General features: G+C 44.8%; 1 protein-coding gene across 2 annotated transcripts; it reads right to left on the bottom strand.

Moving 5' to 3' along the window:
• Positions 1-1,539: 1,539 nt before the first annotated feature.
• Positions 1,540-22,635, bottom strand: LOC149370130 (uncharacterized). 2 transcript variants are annotated; one of them, XM_089560260.1, is made up of 3 exons: positions 22,391-22,634; positions 17,621-17,900; positions 1,540-10,977 (listed from the first exon to the last, which is right to left on the bottom strand). In XM_089560260.1, exons 2-3 carry the CDS (start codon positions 17,768-17,770, stop codon positions 8,725-8,727), a joined length of 2,403 nt encoding a protein of 800 aa, XP_089416386.1. In that variant the 5' UTR covers positions 17,771-17,900; positions 22,391-22,634; the 3' UTR covers positions 1,540-8,724. The 2 variants fall into 2 exon arrangements, with proteins under 2 accessions (XP_089416386.1, XP_089416392.1); XM_089560266.1 differs by lacking the exon at positions 17,621-17,900 and having other exon boundaries at positions 22,391-22,635.
• Between the last annotated feature and the right edge of the window lie 672 nt (positions 22,636-23,307).

Here is a 23,307-nt window from a genome sequence, read left to right as displayed (position 1 = left end):
ATTTACCAAGGAACACAATGCAGCAAAACGCATACATATCCATGAAGCCGTTGTCATGCTATGCTTTCTGCAAGCAGGGCAGTCGGGTCAAGAAACACTTGTGAGTAAACTGGCATTTTCACGGAGATCTCAGCCAGTTTTTATGCCTCCCACGGTCACAAAAAGATTTTTTAAAGTCACTTCTGAGCGGCTGTTTTTGGGAAAAATCTTTCGAAGTGTTAAAAGACCTTATAGATACAAAATCTAATCCGTGTTTTTCTAAACTTCGATTTTTTTTAGATTTCCGTGATTTGAAAGCCGAAACCAAGGAAAGCATAGGGGAATAGTTCAGTGTTTATTAATGTGTGGTGTTGATCAATGGGAAAAATTAGTAGCACTGTCATTTTATGGCTGAAAGGTAATCAAATCAAAAGTAGAAGAGAAAGTAACCACATATGCCACCAGTGGGAACTAAACCCACACGACCTCCATACACAACTTTCTTACTGACACGTCAGCACTGTAAGCAAAAGCCAAAAAAATTTGCTAAATAATGTGGCCCAGTTAGTTAATTAAGCATGTGGCAAAAGTGCTAGATGCTGCCACACATTTTATAAAACAAGATTCATTTCATGCCAGCTCCATTTTTTTAAAGATGGCTCACTCATTCATTTGGCTCTATTTCTTGAAAATCATTGCAATTAAAAAATCTTGGTACAAGTTAGCTGCAGCATGCTTTTTATAAATACAACTATACAATGCGGCCTATATGTGAACATGCATACATGCATAAACTTATTTCCCCGACGATGGGATCTATGAGAAATAAACGTGTGATCAAAGTGAGCAAAACGTGCGATTCCATACATGCAGTTTGCCTGATTTGTGAAGTCATTAGCATTTCCAACTTGACAAGTGGTCAACACTGTAAGGAGAATTGAGTTAGGATTTTTTAAAGGAACATTTATACTTTGACTTACTATAACTAGAGCTTGTTTTTGAAAGAACAAAACAGCCTTTCCCAGTTTTCACAGCCAAAGTAATAATCGTGAAATATCAAGCTGTGTACATTTCTTTCCAGAAAAGCTGCCTTTCTAGAAAAATGGCCATTAGCTGTGGCAGTTTCTTAATCTGAACAGGTGTAACTTAAACTTGTTAGCAGCAATTTTTCGCCTGTTCTGGAAAAGTCACTTCAGTAGACTGGTTACCTCAGGCTTCTTCTAACTTTTGTGACCTGGAATAGCATTTGATGCCAAACATAAATACAAACAGTATTTGCTACAGATTATGACCAGAAAACAATTGTTAGTACAAACTATTCTACACCCATAAACTTTGCATTTGGCATTTCGGCTGCAGTATCTGAAGACCATTCCTTTGAAATCATTTAGAAGCCAACTGGAAGCAATTTAATTTGAATTAGTACGAACTGTGTTTTTGGAAGTTCCAGTTAGCTGTTTAATTTGGCTACAGCATTTACACATCTACCGACTATCGGGGCTCACACACACACCACGCTCCCCCTTCACACGCACACACGCATAAAAAAAAGTGCTCAAGTGGGAGACTCGTACAGCAGTTTTAATATGCCAGGATGACTTTGTACAGTGCATCATGCTAGTCAGTGGAGTGCACCATTCTTGAACATGGTTTCATTTTGTGTGTGTGTTAGGTATCTTACATGCTCTCATCACAACCTCTCTTGCAGTCAAGATTCAGTGCTTGCATTTCCTCTCGTCTTTTGTGCGCGTCAGCTTCTTTAGCAGTGCTCTTTTTTCATTTTGAACATGAAATACAACACTGTCATTGCCAGGGGTGGTTGCTGCTTGCAGGGGCAGTGCAGGGACATGACAACAGACTAGCACAGGTCAGTAACGAACAGTCATACCAATTAGTTACAGCTTCCTCAAGAGATTACAAGTTTGATTTCTTGCTGGAGCAGCCACACTCTTGATGGAGACAAAACGTAAAAATGCTTATACACAAATTTTGGTGCATATTCAAGAACCACAGATGGACAGAAAGTTCTCACTCTGGTGTCTCTTATGGCCAAGGTATAGGCTTCAAAATATACATAAAATGTACCACAACAGCGTGCTGTGAAACATCGCAGCATGATGCCAAGGGAATAAGCGACATGCAGAGCAAGCCAAGTTTTCCAAGTCGTTCTGGTATACAGGTGCCCACGAAAGTTTTCGGAATGCTGAAATCACTAAAAGCCTCAATTTCCTCGCTGACTAGAAGCACAACCAGGTACTGAAGGATGCATTGTGCAGGTCACGCTGGGAACTACAAAGCACATACTTCACTTTATGACTGCATGCTTAGGCTGCTCAATAATTCGGTTTTGTTGCAATTTTCGTGTTCCGAAAACTTTTGTGGGCACCTGTATGTTGTGAAGTCTTTCATCAGCAACAAAGAATGCTGCCACATATTGGCACTTTATGCACTGTAAGTTGCATGGCGAAACATTGAAAAAAAAAAAAAATGACTAGTGGTTTAACACTGATAAGCACGAAATATTTTGCGAAAGCACGGTCTTTTGCCAGTGGACACCATACCTCAAAGCACGACTGAGGTGTTCACTGACCCAGGGAGCCAGTTATGTGCCTTTTCTTTCCTCAAAGTGAACGGAGTCGAAGTCTACAATGTTGTCAACACCAATGCCAATGAACGCCAGCGTCCTATTGCTCCAGTGCCGCGTGTTTTGGCCACAACATTGTCAATGACAGCGCATGCAGCGCACATTTCTCTGTCAGTACCCCCATGTAGCTCAAAGCACGATTGAGGTGTCCACTGACCCAGGGAGCCAGTTATGCGCCTTCCCTTTCGTCAAAACCAACGGAGTCTAAACCTTCCCCTAGTTTTGACAACAGGAAAGGCACTCAAGTGCCTCAATTTGTATTTGGACACCACCATCTACTCACAACGTGATTGAGGTGTCCAATGACCCAGTGAGCCTTGCTCAAAGGCTTTCTCCTCAGAGGGTTCCCAAGGATGCACATCGCTGGAACCAGGGGAGTATGGCTAGATGTGCTTTCGCACTTAAAGTGAAACCAAACATGGAAGTGCTGGATATCCATGGCAGGATATTCAGTTGGCATTGACTAACGGTGCCAACCATATGACTCAACATGCTGCACTTTCTATTGTGTAATCCTCATAGTTCTGGTGCCCATCTGATTCACAAACTTTGTTAGTGCATCTTTGTCAATGCAAGCCAGGGTTAAACAAATTTCTCGTGCTAAATTATGCAAATATGAAATGAAAATACATTTTTTGTGAATTTTTTAATGGTGCTCAGTTCATACTCTGTAATAAGGGGGTATAAATTAGTCAATATGGGTCTATTTTACCACAGTTATAAATCATTAAGTGTATTTTTACCCTCTGCTTCTACGCGTGTGACATATCAGATGCGGAAAGCTGTGGAGATTACTCTGCACTTAAAATGGACACTCCATTACTTTCATGGAACTTGCTGTAGACACTGAACCCTAAAGAGCAGAGAAGAGCTCACTTTTCTTTCATAACACACACACAAACATTATCAACAACATTCAAGGTTCTTTCCAACTGGTAGGGCGCCAAGATGTTCAGGGCCACACTCAAACAAGGAATGCCTGTTTAGCTGCCCAAATTGCACATGGCAGGGCAAAGCAATTGATACATAAGGCAATGTCAGATAGCCTCAATTTTAACTGCTGTCTACCACTGCTATTGGTATTCTGTGGTGGATACCTTGCACATATTATTTTTGTGCCCTATATTAATTCCATACTGTGCACATTCCATTCTCTTCCAAGCATGCCATAACTGATAACAGTGCACATTCAATACCACCTGCTGTATACTTCTGCTACATGAGAAAAAACTTGGCAGATGTCTTCCTGCAACACTCTGAACCATCGTGAAAACAAGATTTCTGCCATATAATTTAATGCACTCTCAATGGCTCTAAGAGAGAAAATGCTAAGGTATTTCTATAGGTGAATACTACTTTAAAGGTTAGGCAGAAATGCCAAGATGCTAACACACAAAGCACAGAGCAGTGCCTTGCGTAGCATTTGCAGCACTAGAGCCAGTGAAATTGACAAACTGTCAGACAAGCCACTGACGGCCAACTGCACTTTAATTTAAACATTACACACATAAACTTCATGAAGATGTGCAAGGAATGGCTAGCAAGTAGGGGTGTGCGAACATTTAAAATTTTTGAATAGCGAATCGAATATCCTTCTCTTTGATTCACTGAACAAATCAAACAGTGCGTGCTCAAAATTACTCGAAACAAGTCGAATTCATTCTAAAGTTTTCGAACAGCTGACGAAAATTTCAATGCAGCGCACCAAAATTTTTTTCGCCGACTGTTTCAAAAACAGTGCCTACTCGGAGACCGCAAAGCATGCTGCTGCAATCGGTCAGTGCTGGATGGAGGGTTCAGCACTGCAACGGGGTCAATTCAAGCGGTTACATTCATAATACTCGTACATATGGCCTTCAAGATTGGTGGGCGCGTAAGAGTGTTCAGCCACCTAGCAAACCCTGCCTTTATGCCCAATTATGGAGGCCATGGCTCGAACTCCTGTCCCTCTGATCAACAAGTGCAGTGCTGGTTTGTTCACTGTCATCAATAGCAAATGGTAATTTTCCTAAACGTACGGCATGGCGGTTATAGAGTCAATAGTCTGACTTCATCTCGTGCGCCCATTAGCCTAAATCGGTGAGGCGTCTTTCGACAGCTAGAGCTTTATTGCTGCCACTAGTGCTTTATTGTTTCGCATGAATATTGGTTTTGTATGAATATTTGCACAAGCAGCAAACAATCACGCAAACATTTGATCCGTATTTGATTCGGCCGTTTCACTATTCGGTCCATATTTGATTCAGTTTTTAACTACACCGTTCGTATTTGATTTGGAAGCAAAGGTAGCCTATTTATATTTGATTCGGTTTTGAGAAAGCGCTTATTTGCACACCCCTACTAACAGGCCCTAAAGTGCTCAGGAAAAAGAAAAACACAAAACCACTGCAGAGTTTCAACTGCCCATCGTCGATGCCTTCAAGTACACTTGCTCTTTCTTGGATAGCATCATCAAAGGTGCATTGACACAGGAATCACATAGTTCTGCATTTGTACAAGCTTTCCCAGCTTTTCCCATGACCTGGTCGTTTCCTTTCTTGAGATAATGCTAATGTGGGAAAGAGCAATCATACTTGAAGACATCAGCAACGTGAAGTTGAAGCTCTGTGTCATGCATTGGCTTTGTGTTTCAGTTTTTTTATATGCCTATAAGTATTGTTTGCCCATCCTCATGAAGTTTATGCACGTAATGTCCAAAGTGAAGCCAAGTTGGAAGTCAGCGCATTGTCTTTTTCTGCTCGTCTACCTGAGCATGATTGGCTTGCGTGACAAATTGTGATCGCGCTCCTCGCCCCTTCTTCATTTCCCTTCTCAGTCCCCTCCTCCCCAGTGCAGGGTAGCCAACCGGAACACCCTTCTGCTTAACATCGCTGCCTTTGCTCTTCCTCTTTATCTCTCTCTGTTGTCTTAGTTGTTTTTTTCTGTTCGTCTGTTGTCTTAGTACTGTTAAAGGGACACTGAGGAGAAATTGAAGTTGGCTTGTATCGGCAGAATACCAGCTCCTGATTACAGAAACGCCACTCATACTGACAACAAAGCTCTTGTAACGTAGAAAAGAGCAAGAACCAAAATACAGGTATCGCCGCCACAGGCCAAACTCGCAAGTACAAGCGTGATGACGTCATAGGACAAAGCAGTGTTGCTAGAACCAATGGTTCTAGCAACTCTAGGACCCGAGAAGCCGTAAATCACTGAGGCGCAGCCAATGCATGCACAAATCTCCTTGACGTCGCCAGATGGCGCCACGTGCCCGGCAGCTACGCGCACGCCTGAGGCATCGGGACCAATCAGCGCCTGCTCACCGGCCCGTAGGCAGGCTAAAGGTGTCTATTTGCGAGAACTTCGTTGACAACTTCGAGAACGAGATCCATTGTAACACTGGCAAAACGCCAGTGCAAACGTAAGCAAAGCGACTGTAGCGACGGCCGCAATAGCCGATAGATGCCTTCAACGTGTGGCCGGCGGTAGCTTTTGTTTCGGCTGCTGCTAGGCCGCACTGCTGGGCATCAGAAATCACGGAGTCTGCGTTACGTCATGTTCACGTTATGTTTTACGTCACTTAGTCCTGTGTCGTCATAGGAGAATCCCAAGTTTGAATCAGAGCGGCGGGAAAAACTTTTCAACTTCGAATCCAAATTTCTTAGAAATAAATGCATCTTTCGCTGCCGGCCAAGTGGCAACAAAGCCATGACATGCCGAACTATCGGATTTTGCTATAAAAAAAATATTAATAGTGCTCTCCTCACTGTCCCTTTAAAGCTATGCAATTCAACCAACTAGCCTACCTCACAGCCCTTAGCATAGTTTTAGCTGCTACATTTCTAGTAAGACCATTGGCAAATACGATAAAACACTGCCCTTGTCAAACTATGCAATTGTTCATGCAGGCAATTAGGCTTGGCCAAGCACGCAGCTGGCCGAGTTCCACCCATCAAATTTTTAGTATCTAATTTCTTGTGAATGGGTCAAGCAACACAGTGTCTGAGATGTGAACGTCTATTTCAGATATTTTGGAAAGAAGCTGCTTTATCTCAGACAAGCTAAATTTTAACTTAGGACACGGCTGGAGAGTTTGTTCACTACCTAGATCAGCACAGCCATCAGTGTTGCCGACTTATCTCTGAAATTCATTTAGGACACACTCTGTTGAATACAGTGACGGTTCCAATGCAACAAGGTGAGAACCTTCCAAGCTTGGTCTCAACTGGCATCTTTCCCGGCTACATTTTAAGTGCTTTCAAATTTGGACTTCCTATGCAAAACTGACCTGAATTTCATGCGTTGTCGGCAACATTTCATCAGAGCTTGTGCTGCATTTGAAATCTTTTATGGGATGTGTAGAAGCTTATTGACAAAGTTAACATCGCAAAGTTATAGGCTGTGAATATATTCACCAGCCTTGTGCAAAATAAGAATATATATGAATAAGCAAAACTTGACTAAAGAACAAGGGCATCAGCTTGCGAGCTAGCAAATCGAAGACAAGACAGTATTGCCTGCTCATTTTTAAAAACGAGCAGGACAGATGCACAAGCCATTTCGAGCCATTGTGAGCCATTTCGGTCGCAGCATAGCCCAGCATCTGACTGAACTCGCTTTGAGTCCACAGATCATCACAGATGGCTCGCTTTAAAGATGTGTTATACACCGCAGAAATTGCAGTCATTGTGAGCTGAGCCCAGTTTCTTTTTAATGCAAATTTGGTTCAAGCAAGGAGGAAAAATGCCCTATATCTCCCGTAAGGTCTCAGTTGACTCACTGGGAATTATGCACGTACAGAGCTATGCACAACAACATGCACATTTTAACAGATGCAATTCAAAGCTCAGTTGCAACACTGCGGCAGCAGAGTTTGCTCAATCACTGCAAACTTGTAGAATTGTCTCTCCCACTGTTTTTTGCTGGCAGTACGTATCTAAGTCGAGGTAGCTGGTTCTGTCACTTTCAAGGTCACATTACACACTTGGTTGCACCTGTTGAAAGGTTGGTAAACGTTTACGACGATTCATAAAAGAAACTGGCAAAAAGATTTTAAAAAAAACTGGTGTGAGAGACTATCCAGCAATGTCTTGCTCTGGGCACACGGCAGTTCCATCCTGTTCACTGCATTACTTGCCTCTGTCTGCATTCTGATGTCTCAGCAGCAACAGTCAGCATGCACTTTAATAGCCATGGAAATCAGAGCTCTTTGATAACTTCACTTCAAAAAAGTGACTAGTCCCAGTCGCGATATTTTCGGTGCTTATAGATGGTGGCACCACCTAGCAGTGGCAAATAAAAGCTATTGTCTTAGGTCACCATTATCTTCTGAAAAGCATTCCTTTGTTTGATTCTTTAATTACCTCTTAATTTATACGTTGGACTTTAGTATCTATAGATTTTCTGTTTCTTTCACTTTATTGGCAGGCCTCTGGGCATTTATCAACAAATTCGAAGTTTGCAGCATGAATACAGTAAAGTTATTGACCACGGTTGTGTGTGCAATCAGTAAAAACACAGAATATTGGCCGATTTGGACCACTGTTTTTTGATACATGGACCCTATGGGAAGTTTTGCAAGTGGTGAAATTAAAGAGCTCTGATAGCATTTGCACAAGTTTAAAAACAAAGCACAATGAACAAAGAACAATGGACTAGATAATGTGCATTTGGCATGAAAAAACGATGCCTCGCATATGGACCAGCACATCATGTGGGCCTTTGACAGAGCAGCCACACTGTCATCATTGATATGGCTAAAGCTGTTCCCATCAAAGAATATTTATGTCACACTACAAGCTGTCTTCTGTTTGGCAATGAATGAATCCACACAGGCACCAATCTCTTCAAAGCTATACGTTTGAAAACCACTGCTGGCACTAAGAGAACAGCACAGTAAAACCCCACAGGCTCAGCTTGACACCAGTAAACTGGAATTTCAAAGCTTTGTTCTCGTGCCTCAAGCTAACCAGCACATGTCTGCAACACATCACCTTTAACGCACACAGTTTGCTGCCACCTGCATTGCTCTGTCGCGATCACATGACACAAACATTTTCTGGAGGGAAAGAAACGCAGTTCAGTCATCGCAGCAACGTGGCAAAGCAAGACCTCACAGAGCCCTACTCACAAACAGTTCTCTTGCGTGCCTTTCTGTGCGTTTCTGGTTCACTGTCAAGGACATCACCCACACTTAGGAACTTTCGGATGGCCATCCAGGCATCGATTCCCAGCTCGTCTATCTGGATACTGCCGTCCGCACTCTCGTGGCAGCAGAGGTGCTCTTTCACAACACCCGCCAACTGCCAGAAGTCCATCAACAAACGCCTCTTGCTCTTCTCAAGCTTCAACTGCGCCAGTTCTCCACTCACTGGCGCCAGCTCCCGCACCTTGGTCAGAACGAGTGGGTGCCATGAGACGAGCTCAAACGCAACGGTACAGCGCTTCATCGTTGAGCCGAGAACGAAATGTGCAGCACGGTTGATGAGCGATGTGTTTCGCCGAAGCAGACTCTTGACTGCCAGCCACCGATCTGGGTCCTCATCAAACTGGTCGCCATCAAGCACAGTCAGCGTGTAGTTTTCACGCAGGCGCTTTGCTAGCTCCAACAGGAACAAACCGGCTGTCTCGGTGAAGATGAAGGTGCAGAAAAGGCTGTGCAGTGTATGGCTCTGCTGAAGCCATCTGCAGAAGGTGGTCAAGTCATTGTTATGTGGGCTCCAACTTTCCATGGCGAGTTGCCCGAGAGATTTATTCATTGAGAGGCCTTCAATAATGCAGCGAGAGCATGCGTTCTGGCCTTTAATGGTCAGCTTGAGGTCTTTGAGAGTGTCTGTTGTCGCCAAGTATCCAGCGAGAGATTTAGTACACTCTACGTCTATGGCCTCCTGCTTTGTCAGATCGAGGTTGAAGCCAACTGCAGTGATGGTGTCGTATGAAGTCAGTGTGTCACAGACATCTCGTAGGTGCACAGAGCTAGTTGTGTCAAACCAATGCTGTCTGATAGGCATCAAATATTTGAACAATTTCAAAGTTTGAGCAAAGCATATCGGCTTGGAGAGGCTATTGTACACAATAATTTTGTCCATGATGCCAGCGTCAAAACAACATCTCAGAAAACTGCAAAGGTCCATTTCAATGTGGCAGAAACAGAGCTCACGAAGTGAGTGGCTTTCCTTCGCCGCTGTGAAGAGTCTGCTCAGTTCATCATCACTGAAGTGGTTCTGCCCGAGTTGAAGCCTCCTAATAGAAGAACTTTTCCTAAGAGCTCTAGCAAATGGTTCTACACGCCACCACTGACCCCACTTCTTCGCCTCGGTACTGTTCGCTGTCTCACTTGCAGGCTGCTCGTTGTTGCAGACATGTGAAAGGAACGTCCATTTACAAGTCAGCACATCGATCTCCTGGAGCGCTGTGTTCACAGCAAGCAGGTCAGAGAATGCGGTTGCATCAGCCAAGTTAAATGTGTACTTCTTCAAGACAAGCTTGCGAAGCGTACGGTTCCTGGCCAGGCCCTTGCACAGTGTCCTCATGTCATGTGATTCTTCGCTGGGTCTACCCGACACTGTCAGCTCTCTCAGCACAGAGTTGTTTGCGAGAAACTTGGAGAAGGTGGACCCGCTGTCTGGCTGCAGGTAGGCAGCCGTGATGTGTAGCTTTGCGATACTCAAATTGTCCTCCAGGGACTGGATCACCATTTTGGCACTGCCGAACAGGTCGCTGTGAGGCAGCTTCAGCTTGCTGAGTGAAATTGAGTTCCTCACAAAGTCCGCAAAGCTAGCCTCAAGCTTCCTGCTATTGTCCACGAGCTTAACATCACACTCGAGTTCCTCCAGCTGTCTGGTTTCACAAATGGCCGCAACGAGGTCGCTTTTTGTGCAGAGTTCATCGTCGTTTGTGGCCAACCGGACCGTTTTGAGGGACGTGCTCCGTCGCATGGCGTCAGAGAAGAGCTGAGGGTACTGCTCGAATGTGTTGCATTCTATGGTCACTGAATCAATGCACTGGTGCTTCGAGAGCAGCCAGTGGAACAAGATGGCCGCACGAATGAAATTCTTGCTCTTGCTCGCCAAATCCATGGGGAACTCATGACAGACGAAAGCTAGGCTCCACGGACTGGCTTCCACGAGCTCCAGGTTGATGAAGCGGAGAAGCCTGTTGCAGAGAGGCAGGTGCTTGAATATCTGGCACGCATCTGAACAACCACTATCGGTGCCTGAGCAAAATATAGCGAACACAGCACTGCAGTCGTTGGAGCTGGCAATGGTTGGACAAAGCATGTGCACAAGTTTGGATGTCCTTGGCAACTGGGGACACAGGTTCTTCAAGTTGGCAGCGTGCGACCGCAGCATGTTTTGTCCTGGTGCCATGATATCCTGGAAAGCAAACAGTAGTATAATCAAACACTGTTCTCAACAAGCCTTATTATCTGCACGTGTCACTCTTATTGAATGAAAATGATGGTCTTATTTGCTGCCATGAAGTTGCTGCCAACACTTGCTGCCAACACTTCACTCAAACAATAAGACAACTGTCCTTGAACCATTTAGATATGCACTTCCATTTGTAACTGCTTTGAGCACCCATTCGTTCCCCATATGCAGCAGGCTCTTTTTGGCGAAAAGTCATCTGAAGGCAAGAGGACTTCACTGCACGTGATATACTGATAACAGCGGACAGGCTCTAAAGCATCTTTGCCATTACGCTGAATGTACCATGATATGTGATATGTGCGCTGTACAAGCACATAAAATACTCAGTGACAGGGGAAGGGCAAGGGGGTGATCCCACTCTCAACATTTTTTCACAGGTGGTTGGCTCCCCCCCCCCCCCCATCTCATCTCTAACTGTGCTCAGATCAGATTCCTAGGGCTGAGCTACTTGGCTTCGTCACCAGTTGTAAAACATTTCGTTTCAGTAACCTAAACCAATTATGTCCAGACAGACTTCGCTGATTGTCTTACCCTTGTTGATGAGCATGAATGGCAGAATTGAAAGAGACTATTTGTAAAATTTTCAGTGCAGCCGATCACTTCTTGTTTGTACATCTTTATAATGCTGCCCATTTCAATTTCTTCTATATGCATTACAAATACATCTTTAATTTAAATTAGCAAGAACTATAAGTCACTATGTCAGTGAAACACAGAATAAAGAAATAAGTAAATTGCAAAACAAAGTCTAGCTGTACTGTGAAGCGAATCCATGCTTGTTGTCAACACTGTGGAGGCACCAGTCCTATATATTTGGAGCAGCTCCCCAAGGTGGGGGAGACTTTGGTCAGAGAAGCCCTCACCTGTGCACAGCCATGTGACCAAAAGACAAAACTAGGCAGCTTTCTCAAAATCTTCGTAGTTGAAGAAAAATTTGTCCTGGTCTGCGGCTCCACTCAGGCAGACGCAAAGCATGAATGCTCCCTTAATGCAATGGCAAATTTACCAGGTTTCAAGAAGCATTGTGAACGGTATCTGACAGGTGTTCCTACCGAACATCTTGTGGTGCAGTGCCTTTCCTAATGTCACAAAAGGGTGCTTGAGCCCACCTCTTTCACGCAGACTGTGTTACCCATTCCCACCCATTTTTCACTTTGACATCTTGCTCAGTGTGCTTTAGTCATCACGTTTGTCTTAGTGTCATTTGGTGCAACAAAAAAAACTGGTGTGGTGGAGGCATTGCCAGCATGTGTACACCACATCAGGGTGCAACGCTGAGATGAGGTGCAGAGGAGAAGACTGTGATGACACTTTTCACTTGGGTTCTCATGTTCGAAATGTTGCAGGGGGCTGAGGGAAGATACCTGTTCCTCTCTCTCACACAATTTGCAAGCAGGGCAGGGTTGAGTTGAGTTGAGTTGTTTTAAGCTACAGGTGGAATTAGCCTTGCTTATTCTGGCGGCGATTGCTCCACCGTATTGTCACTTATATGTTAATAATGTCCTAAAACTGGTCAGATCTGCCCCGCTATGCACACAGTCGCTTATAATAGAATGTAGGCCACTCCCACAGTCACTATCTGTGCACACATTCACTCATAGCAGAACATTATCCACTCCAGAAGACACCATCTATACACATATTCAGTCACAGTAGAACATAGTCCATTGCAGAGACACCATCCATGCACACATTCACTCACAGAATAACATAGATCACTCCAGAAGGCACCATCTACGCACACATTAAATCACACAAGACCATAGACCGTCCCTGCTGTCACCACTTAGAGTCAAGATCAGTGTCCTGCAGGAATGTTAAAAGAAGGCGTCAACTCCTCTTCTGCATGTCTGATTTCCACTCGGGTAGAGAATGCCCTGAACTGTACTGTGAAGGGCTCCTGTCCTCTTGAAGGAAGCCAACATCACAGACCTTTCCGCGTTGTACTCTGGGCAGTACATAATATAATGTTCTATATCCCCGCACACACCGCATGTAGAACATAGCGGAGACAATGCCATGCCCGTCTTATGCATTCAGGCAGGAGTACGAGCAGAGCCCATTCGAATTCGATGCAGTAGAGTGGCCTGGAATCTTCTCAGACCATTGGTCACACATGGCTTGTGGGGCGCACTCCACAGGGTACTGAAATAATCGAGCACCTATTTTCTGAAGAAACGTTTCGCATCTGGAGGGACTTGTTTTGATGAATTTCGTGACAGAGCTTTATGGGCGACACTATCTGCCACCTCATTGCCTCTGACTCCTACGCGAGAGGGCACCCATTTTAAGTATAGAGTAAAGCCTCTGTTGTACAGATTCTCTACCAAGCTTAGAGAGCTTATAAAGGAGGTGTCAGTCGGGAACCCATGCTCTAACCTCTGAAGGGCAGATTTTGAGTCAGTTAAGATGACAAGAGGTTGAGCCGGACAAGACCCTAACTTCCGTAAAGCCGCCTCAATAGCAACAATTTCGGCCATTGTGTAGGATACGACAGCAGAAATGCGTACAGACCACTTACAGGCAAAAGAAGGAATGTAAAAAGCCTCTGTGCTAGCTTGTTTGACCTTGTCCACAGAACCATTCGTGAAAATTTGAAGATGGCGGTCATACTCTTTTTCCAAATGTTCAAGTACAAAGAAACGAATTGCTGCCAAAGGAGAGCTGCGCTTTGTGCTCACATGGGGAATTGTGACCTTACAGTCGAGGGTCGGAAAAGACCACTGTGGTTTCAACCGTTTTCTCTGCCTTGGAACATTAAGGTCTAAAGAACTAAGAGTATTAAGTGCCAAGTAGGCCTTCGACTCATATCTCTTGCAGAGCCACTAGTGAAGGGATTGCCCAGCTACCGTCTATCCTAAGTGGCCAAGATGCAGTAGTAGTCTCTGTGAAGCGACAGGGTTAAGCGGTTTTGATAGTGACTCAAGAAGTACTTCCTTGCTCAAAGCCGCCTGAAGAACTCCAATGGCTCTTCTTAGGCCCTTTCTATGGAAAACTTCGAGACGTTCAAGCTGAGAGGCCGAGGGGGAAATTAAAGGTAATTGATACATTATGCGACTGACCACAGCGCTTCACGAAGATGAACCATAGAAGGATGGTTTCCCTATTGCTCACTAGCAATTCTACGGATCACATTGAGATGCGAAGATAGTGAAGAGATAATCGCGTAGGCAGCTTTTCGCCACTGTAGACGGGAGTCAATAATGACGCCCAGAAAACGCATGTGATTTCATTGACGAATGCAAGAGTGACCAAGGTCTATCCGTAACCGCACTTGACGCCTTCCTACACCTGGAAACAGAATAAAGCCAGATTTTTCCACTGATAGAGACAATCCCACACCTTGAAGGTAAGCTTGCACCAAAAGTAGGGCGTGTTGAGCTATCAGGGCTAATCGCTTGTGTTGATAGCCAGTAATCCAAATAGAAATGTCGTCAGCTTATATTGACATACGCACTTGCCTGCAATTCTTTTTCAATGAATCGGGAAGGCCAGCCATCACGACTTTAAAGAGCGTGGGGGAAAGAACACTTCCTTGAGGCACACCTTGTGATAGAACCCTTTCGGAGCTTATGGTACTCCCTAACCGTACACGAACCGCACGATCGCTGATAAACGAGGAAATGAATCTTAACACGTGGCCCTGTATGCCCATGCCTTGCAAAGTGTTCAGAATTGAGCTCTGAAGCACGTTGTCATAAGCTTTTGCAACGTCAAGAAGTCTGGCTAAGGTGGAAAGGCCGAAAGCTCTCTGGTGTTCAGTGTGATTCACCAAGTCTAAGACGCTATCTTGGGCACTAAGACCTCGGCGGAATCCTGTCATACATGATGGCAGTGCTTTGCTGTCCTCAAGCCACCATAATAAGCATTCATTTGCCAGCTTCTCCATCAACTTAGCTACACAGGAGGTCAATGACACAGGGCGATACGAAGCAAGGTCCGTCACGTCTTTGCCAGGCTTCAGAACTGGAACTACATATGCCACCTTCCATGACGGAGGAACATCGCCAGTCTCCCAAACTCGATTGATGAAGTTTAAAAGCTCCTTCATGAGGTCCAAGGGCAGATTATGTAGCATTTGGTTGGTGATACCGTCGGGACCTGGTCCACACCGGCGCTGCAGGCCACTGAGCGCAGTCTGAAGCTCCCTAAGCGTGAACGGGACGCCCATGATAAACCTGGAGGAAGCAGGTGGTGTATATACATCCATTCCAGAATTTGCACGTACAAGTGCGTCTGCAAATTCCTCTGCTAAGTACGCAATAGGTTTTTCCTTGCGCATTGCAAGAGCTTCAAAATGCTTCCAAGGGCGAGATTCTCCAGCAAGGCTGCCAATAACTCACCATATTCTCGTCATCGGTGAAAACACAGCACAGAATGAGGCCCATTGTGACCTGTAGAGCTTGCTCGTGTGCCGTCGAATGGCAGAATTCAGCCTGCTGAAGGTCGTCTTCAAGTCCCTGTCGTCTTTCTTCCACAAGAGTTGTCACTCCGCCCTTCTTCTTGCTGCGGAAAGGTTCTTGAGTTTTAAATCCGGGGCCGGAAAATGATCAGGTAACTTGACCGCCGTAGTTGCTGCCGTCTTACTCGAAATCATTTTGTCAATAACATCACCAGAAACACGTTCCAGGTGCTCTTTGTACTTGTCCCAGTTGACCACATGGCTGATTTTAGGACCGCGCATACGAAAGTCAGGCGCGAACACAAAAATCAGATAATGATCACTTCCCATGCGGTCAGGCGCTGTTGACCACCTCATGCGGACGTAAGGTGAATGCGAAGTCAGGTCTATAGCTGTCGCTGAGGTTGGAGGCCGGAAAAAAGTGGGGCTTCCGTCATTGGCAACACACAGGTCCAAACTGTCAATGACGTCTACAAGTTGGCATCCACGGGAATCCGTGTTCATGTCACCCCAGACAGCATGATGGGCGTTGAAATCACCGCAGATGATTCGAGGTATTGGGCAGCGGTCGCAGAGCTGTTGTAGAAACAAATATAATGCAACCTTCTTCCGCGGGGACACATACACAGATGCAATAGACAGGGTTCGAAAGCTGAGATGTATTCTCAGAGCCGCTACCTCGATGTCATCCGTGCAAAGATTGGCATTGCTTCAAGAAACATGTGGAATGTCCCTTCTAATGTAAAGCGTGGCACTTCCTGCGGGGAATGACTTTATGCTGCAGTTTTTATGGGCGACATATCCAGTCAAACGTCTCCCGCTTGGCAGGCCAGCTTGCGACAGGGCCAATACCGGAACACAAGTCTTTTTCAAGAACAGTTTCAGTTCAAATAACCGACTTAATATCCCAGCGCAGTTCCATTGCAGTATAAACGGCACTTTTCTTTGGGTATTAGATCCATGAGGTTGAACACCATCCATATTAGATCGAAAGGAAGTTTGCTACGAAGGTGATAATCATGGACTCAAAAGAAAGCACCAGCTCTAGGAAACTCTTCAGGTTACCAGGTGGCATCGCTGGAACATGTGAACGCAGGGCCCCAAACAAAATATGAAGGAGGTCAGACACACCTTGATTCTTGAGCTCCTTATTTTGCACAACGCACTCGCAACTTCAACAAAAGATGCCGACGGGGACATACTCTTGGGCGCAGTAGCGGGTTTTCTCGTCACTTGTGCATATGACAGTCCCCCTTGCCGTCGAGCCTGGCTGTGATCTGGTCGCTCAGGAACAGGGACACTTTTTGCTGGAGGACGAACAAATGACTCGCACGCAATGGACGCTGGCGTCTTGCTGGACTCAGGTCTCTTAGGGACATTGTTGGGTGATGCAACAACCTAAGACTCCAACACTGGGAACTCGTCAAGTCCTGGCACAGGCTTCTGAGTTGGTTGGGGTTTAGGACCAGCAATAAAGGATATTGGACGATGCAGAGCGCTCACACGGAAGGGGCAGCCTCCAAAACTCGCTAGATGGTCACCACCGCAATTGGCACAAGCAAAATCGGCCTTGCAGGCTTTAAAGTCGTGGTCGCCACCACACCGCTTACAGCATTGATCCTTTGTGCAAACTTTGTCCACATGCCCAAACCGTTGGCATCTAAAAAACCGTGGAGGAGCCGCAGTGAAATCGGCAACTGCGTGTTTTGTGAATCCCAGATCAATATTTTCAGGGCGCTCTGAGTTGGGAGCGAATTTCAGCCCAATAGAGTTGGTAGGTTTCGCAGCCCATTCCTTTTTTTGAGACTCCACACGATGCACAAGTCGTTTCACGTGCAGAACACCTTGTGGTCACAAGTAATCAAGTAGGTCACTTTCTGAATACCACTTTGGTACACCCTTAACAACACAGGTGTTCTTCATGTAGCAATGGGGCAACCGCACTTTAACCTTGATGCCATCAATCTGAGAGCACTGCAGGAGCCTGTTAACCTGCTCTTCCGTTGAAACATCCAGCTGAAGAGCCCCTTGCATGGTGACCCGACTACGAATCGGAGCTGAACGCAGCAGTGATTGAACGGCCGCAAAAAGCAAGATGGGATTCCTCTCTCTTAAATCAACCCCTTTCTCTGTGGGCTCAACCACTACCGGGATCCCGACCGTTCGGTGCTAGTGGTGACTCACCAACGTGAAGCCCTCATTGTCCACGTCATCCATATTGGCCACGGACTTGTCACCGTCCCCGATCGTTGACTCATCCCCACTGAGCGAAGAGGTCTCACTGGACGGGTGGTCGTCTCCATGTTCTGGTTGCTCCACGGCCTCGGAAGCCATGGCCACCTCTTCCGAGCCAGCCTTCTTAGATTGGCGGGTCCCTTTAGCGCTGGCGCCGGAGCAGCCGTACCCTTTCCGTAGGGACTGTACCGCCTTGCAGATGCAGCCGTCCTCGAATATTCAAATAAATCTGGGTAAAATAGGCAAAATTAGGTGAATAACCAGAGCTGAGGTGACAGTAGGCTCAACAACGTCTTCGTCTTCCTTCTAACACATACTACATACTCTAGCACATACTTCTTGATACACGCATTTTTCCGTGATCACACATTTGCATTTCTCACCATTTTTCACCATTTTTCCACGATCATACTACATACTCTAACACATACTTCTTGATACACACATTTTTTCGTGATCAGACATTTCCATTTCTCACCATTTTTCCCCCCCACCCATATTAATGTTGAATTGCAGGGCCAATAAAAACATCCATCCATGTCACGAAACGTTTACCGAGTTTATTTCTTGTTTAGTGCTCTTTTAATAAAAAAATATTAAAAGTTTGTATTTCTGCTTCTTGAAAAAATAAACATGCATGCACACACACATGCACGCACACACACATAAACATGCATGTACACACACACACATACATGCACCCGCACACATATACCGGGTGTCCCAGCTAAATGTAACCAAACTTTTAAAAAAGGCGAAGTGTCCTAGTCCAGTGAAACCAACTCAGGGTTGTTAATAGTCGCGTGGCCTAGTCTTCAGTATTTTTTCGCTCTTCAAAGTTAATTAATTAGTTCAGTATTGACATTTTCTTCCTGAAGTTAATAATTAAAAAGTTAGATAATTAAATCAGACTTTTTAATTATTAACTTCAGGAAGAAAATGTCAATGAAAATGTTTTAGATCGCCTCGAAAAACCGCTAGTAGTGCTGTTTTCGTCAAGTTACGATTTACGTAGCTTCATTTATTGGCCTTAAAACAAAGTTGTCACGTGACCAGCTGTTCGCTCACTTCTCTGCCCCAATGTGCACCCAAAGTCTTATCGAGGAGAGGACTTCAGAAAAAATGGATTTTATTCTTAAGGCGTGTCTTGGGACGTTGAAGTGACACAGTTGTCATGTGGAAGCTTTTTCTTATTGTGCGGGTTATGGCCAAAGGCAGGTAAAAAAACTACTTTACGTAAATATTACTTTGCTGCAAATGTCTTAGTAAGCTGTTTCTCAAAGCGATCTACAACTTTTCCATTGACTTTGTTCCTCAAGTCAATAATTAAAAAGTTAGTTAATTAAGCTTAACTAATTAGTCAGCCTTGAAGAATGAAAAAAATACTTCAGACTAGGTCAGGCGACTCTAAACAACCCTCCTTTGGTTTCAGACGGCTAGGACATCCCGTGTTTTTTAAAAGCTTGGTTACATTTAGCTGGGACACCTGGTATATTACGTTATGCTTTATTTAATTTGCTGGCACATGGTACAGTGCAAGCTCCACATTAAAGCAGGGCTTGAAGGGGGAACAGAGGGAGACGACACCACTGGCCACCACATCAGGGGATGGCCGCTGACCTCAGTGATGCCTCTGCCAAGCTGACATATCTGAGCAGGTGGTTTCAGAATTTCAACGTTTCTTGTCACTTCCAGCTCCTCCCTTTCGACACCATGCAGTAAAAGCAGTAAAGTCTAAGGAAACTGGCATGGCACAGCAGCATAACATTTAGGGCACTTTTTTTCTCTATCCCTCTTTCTCAAGTGAAAGTGGGAAAGACCAAAAGAGGATATGAAAAAATTCAATGTTGCATTCCATACAGGCCTTTGTGGTTTCACCATTTTGCTCTTTATGCTAAGCAACGTTTCAATGTTGCATTCCATACAGGCCTTTATGGTTTCACCATTTTGCTCTTTATGCTAAGCAATGTTTCAATGTTGCATTCCATACAGGCCTTTATGGTTTCACCATTTTGCTCTTTATGCTAAGCAATGTTTCAATGTTGCATTCCATACAGGCCTTTATGGTTTCACCATTTTGCTCTTTATGCTAAGCAATGTTTCAATGTTGCATTCCATACAGGCCTTTATGGTTTCACCATTTTGCTCTTTATGCTAAGCAATGTTTCAATGTTGCATTCCATACAGGCCTTTATGGTTTCACCATTTTGCTCTTTATGCTAAGCAATGTTTCAATGTTGCATTCCATACAGGCCTTTATGGTTTCACCATTTTGCTCTTTATGCTAAGCAATGTTTCAATGTTGCATTCCATACAGGCCTTTATGGTTTCACCATTTTGCTCTTTATGCTAAGCAATGTTTCAATGTTGCATTCCATACAGGCCTTTATGGTTTCACCATTTTGCTCTTTATGCTAAGCAATGTTTCAATGTTGCATTCCATACAGGCCTTTATGGTTTCACCATTTTGCTCTTTATGCTAAGCAATGTTTCAATGTTGCATTCCATACAGGCCTTTATGGTTTCACCATTTTGCTCTTTATGCCAAGCAATGTTTGCAGCTCCAGCACTTCAAGCAATCCAATATACAACACACACCTCACAACTGGGACCTCAGCAAAACTTTGAACAAAATGATGCTTCAGGTTAATCAAATTTGTTACAACAAAGGTTTGCAGTAAGCAACTGCTGGTAATCCCTTTTATGTTATCTTGCTGAACTTATTGTATCACATTTTCGCCATGTATGTACTGAATGTTGTGTCATTTGAAAAGACCAGCATGAATTCTTCTGACGATCAACTAGCCTGTCTGAACTCAACACGGCACTTATCTGTTTTGTACGAATAAATCTCAGTGTGTTAAGAGAAATTTCTCAACATACAGTTAAAACCTGATTTAATTTAAACATGATGTGAGCTGTGAACAGTTTCGTTAAATTGGGAAATTCGTAAAATCGAGAACAATATTTTTCGGCCCTTCAAAATCTTAAAATTGTAACGTAGCGACACCCAAAAGCTACAACTGCATCGTATTTTCCAAACCCGTGCCTGCATGCACAAAACTCCGCAAAGGCGGTCCCAGTCACTTGTATCGCTTGTGTGTGAAAGTGCCATCTGGTAGAACGGATTCGAAGCCAAGGCGGGAAGCGCCGCCAACTGCTGAGTCCAGTGTTCTGTGCAGCACACAGTGTCCAACCCCTTCAAAACAAATCTAGGGCTGTGACTAGGACGTATAGCTGTTACTGCTGGCATGCTGCCAACAAGGTGCAAGACGCTGTGTTCAAAATAAGTTAGAAATCACCATTTTTTTTACTTTCACTCAAATGTTCACAAAAAAATTTCGTAAGATCCCATTTGGTGGTCAAGATTGTTTTGTTTCGTTATTTCAGGTTGGTAAGAACATTACACCCTATGGGTGCTCGGCGGGGAATCAAAATTTGTTCGTTAGATCGGGAATTTCGTAAAATCGGGTTCCGTTAGATCGGGTTTGAACTGTATATGTAGAACAGTGTTGTTTGTAATAGATAAATGGGCATAGTTTGACAGTATTATACTGTGTCATTTCAATATCTTTCTGAATCTGTGCTCTATATGTTACTAGAGGATCATGCCAAATAAGCCGTTTTGCTCGTGGGTAATTTCTGAAAGTACTTTTTTTTTAAATAAATATTTATGTCCTCTCTTTCTAAAATTTGTATTTGTATTCTGAACTATTGGCGACGCGCACTGGCCACCACTCATACGAAGGCGCGTTGAACAGGCGCGGGCGTTTGGAACTTGCGCGCACTGACAGAGCTATCCCAAACTCTTCTGCATCGTTTAGGGACGTCTCTGATGCAGGGAAGCTCGCTCACGGAGTCGCTCCCTTTTTCCAACTTTATTTCCACCACGGCTGTGGCTCATTCGGACCACTGAAGCTACGCTCAAATCAAGTAAAAAATTAAATCTATACATTTGGGCACGAAGTACGGTAGGTGAGGTTAGCACCACGTTCGGCTTTACTTGACAGCCGCTCAACAGGTGGACGCATGCGCTCGTTAAGGTTGCTACCCCACACAGCTTTTTCCCATTGCGTATCGCAGAATTTTGAAACTGCAGTTACGTGCATAATTAGTGTTTTACTTTTTTTCGGTTAGCGTGCTGTTGCTTTCGTGATTACATTACTCATGAGCGTGCACGCTACCCCATCGCAAGACTTCACTCTACCAATGCTGAATTCTTGCTGCTGGTATTCTTGCTGGAGCCGCCATGTTGCGGTCGATATTGCTATGTGGGGAAGCCTCTCCGAGGTTTCGTTTCGTGTAATATGCATTTGTCACAATTCTCTTCGTGATTACTAGAACGAAGAGTGCCACCATATCGGTAAGCGCTACGCTGAGCAAGAAAAAGGTCAATATTCTTGCTGTTCTCGAGTTCCAGGACATCAATGGATCAGTAATTTCATAGGAAAGCACTCCGCAGGGAAGCCCGTCCGCTCGAGGCGCAAGACGTCGCGCCTCAGCGATACGTCGCCTTTCCTGACACTACTCCGAAAGTGCCTAATACGGATTGCTTAAAAAATACCTGCTCTGTGTCAGTGGCGCCCAGCAGAAGTGACGGCCGTTTGAGCATTTCTGCTTGATCGTAAATCAACCTTCCCAGTTCTCACATATATAGCGCCTTTGCTCTCAATTTTCCGCCAGATCCGTAGCTGTACTCAACGGCTCTTCTTTACTTACCAAAAGTGAACTTCTTTGATTTTATGCACAGTTGAGGTGGATCTCCCAGTAACGCCGATGACTGCGGGCTCCACACGAAACGTAAACAAATGCACGCCACTGCGGTGGCAGCATGAAGCGATGGAGCTTTCTTGTGCAGGGCGACTGGACCAGTCACGTGACAATTATTGTGCCTTGACGTCACTACAACAAGCGAACCAACTGCACGCGGACTCGGACCAAAGCTATGCCAGTTGCGATACTTCTCAGAACGTCCATTTATTTAAACCTCCGATTAGGCTGAAATGCGAAGGCTAGCAGATTGTCGCGACGCTTGTGGTGAGTACAAACTCCGAGGTGATCGATAAAACGCCCAAGCGCCTGGCAACAAAACAACAGAAAAAGAAATGCAGAGAACAGTTCAGATGATGTTGAAAAACAAAAATGGAACCAAAACATTGTCACGTTCGTGGATGAATAGTAGTTGAGGAATCCGCCTCCGCTTCAAACCCTGATTAATCCCAATGACCATTTCGCAGACTAGCAGATGGTAGCGCCATCTAAAAGCGAAAAAGAGAGATTTTGCTGAAGTCGTTGTCGAGCTGCAGAGCAGCGCGGCCGCGCCACCCATGGCGCCACCGGACCAACTCTTCTCTATAATGGTCAGAACCAACGTTACTAGAACTAGTCTAGTAACGTTGGTCAGAACAGCAAAAAAATTGCAGCTGTTCTGACCAACGTTACTAGACTGGTTCTAGTAACGTTGATTCCAACGTTTTTAGATCCCTTTCAGTTTGAAAGCTGCGGTGCGCGGATTGTCGCCTTTCCGTTTCCTTCCGTGCGGTGGCGCTCGCCACGCTGTTTGCCCGACCAGCGTGGCCCTTCGCGTCTACGCCATGGTCACCGCCGCCTGATTTGGAGCAGCCAGCAGATATCAG

Source organism: Amblyomma mixtum, chromosome 1 (genome assembly GCF_055824585.1).
Source record: "Amblyomma mixtum isolate Tamu chromosome 1, ASM5582458v1, whole genome shotgun sequence".
Taxonomy (NCBI): Eukaryota; Metazoa; Arthropoda; class Arachnida; order Ixodida; family Ixodidae; genus Amblyomma; species Amblyomma mixtum.
Note: the sequence above shows the minus strand (reverse complement) of the source record. Positions and strands in the feature narration are given on the sequence as shown.

Bases quoted from the DNA above. Each gene is read 5' to 3' on its own strand.
- LOC149370130 (XM_089560260.1), bottom strand. From the start codon at position 17,770: ATGGCTTCCGAGGCCGTGGAGCAACCAGAACATGGAGACGACCACCCG. The intron at 10,978-17,620 runs GTGAGTCACCAC...TTTGCTTTCCAG, and splicing joins ACAATGAGGGCTTCACGTTG to GATATCATGGCACCAGGACA.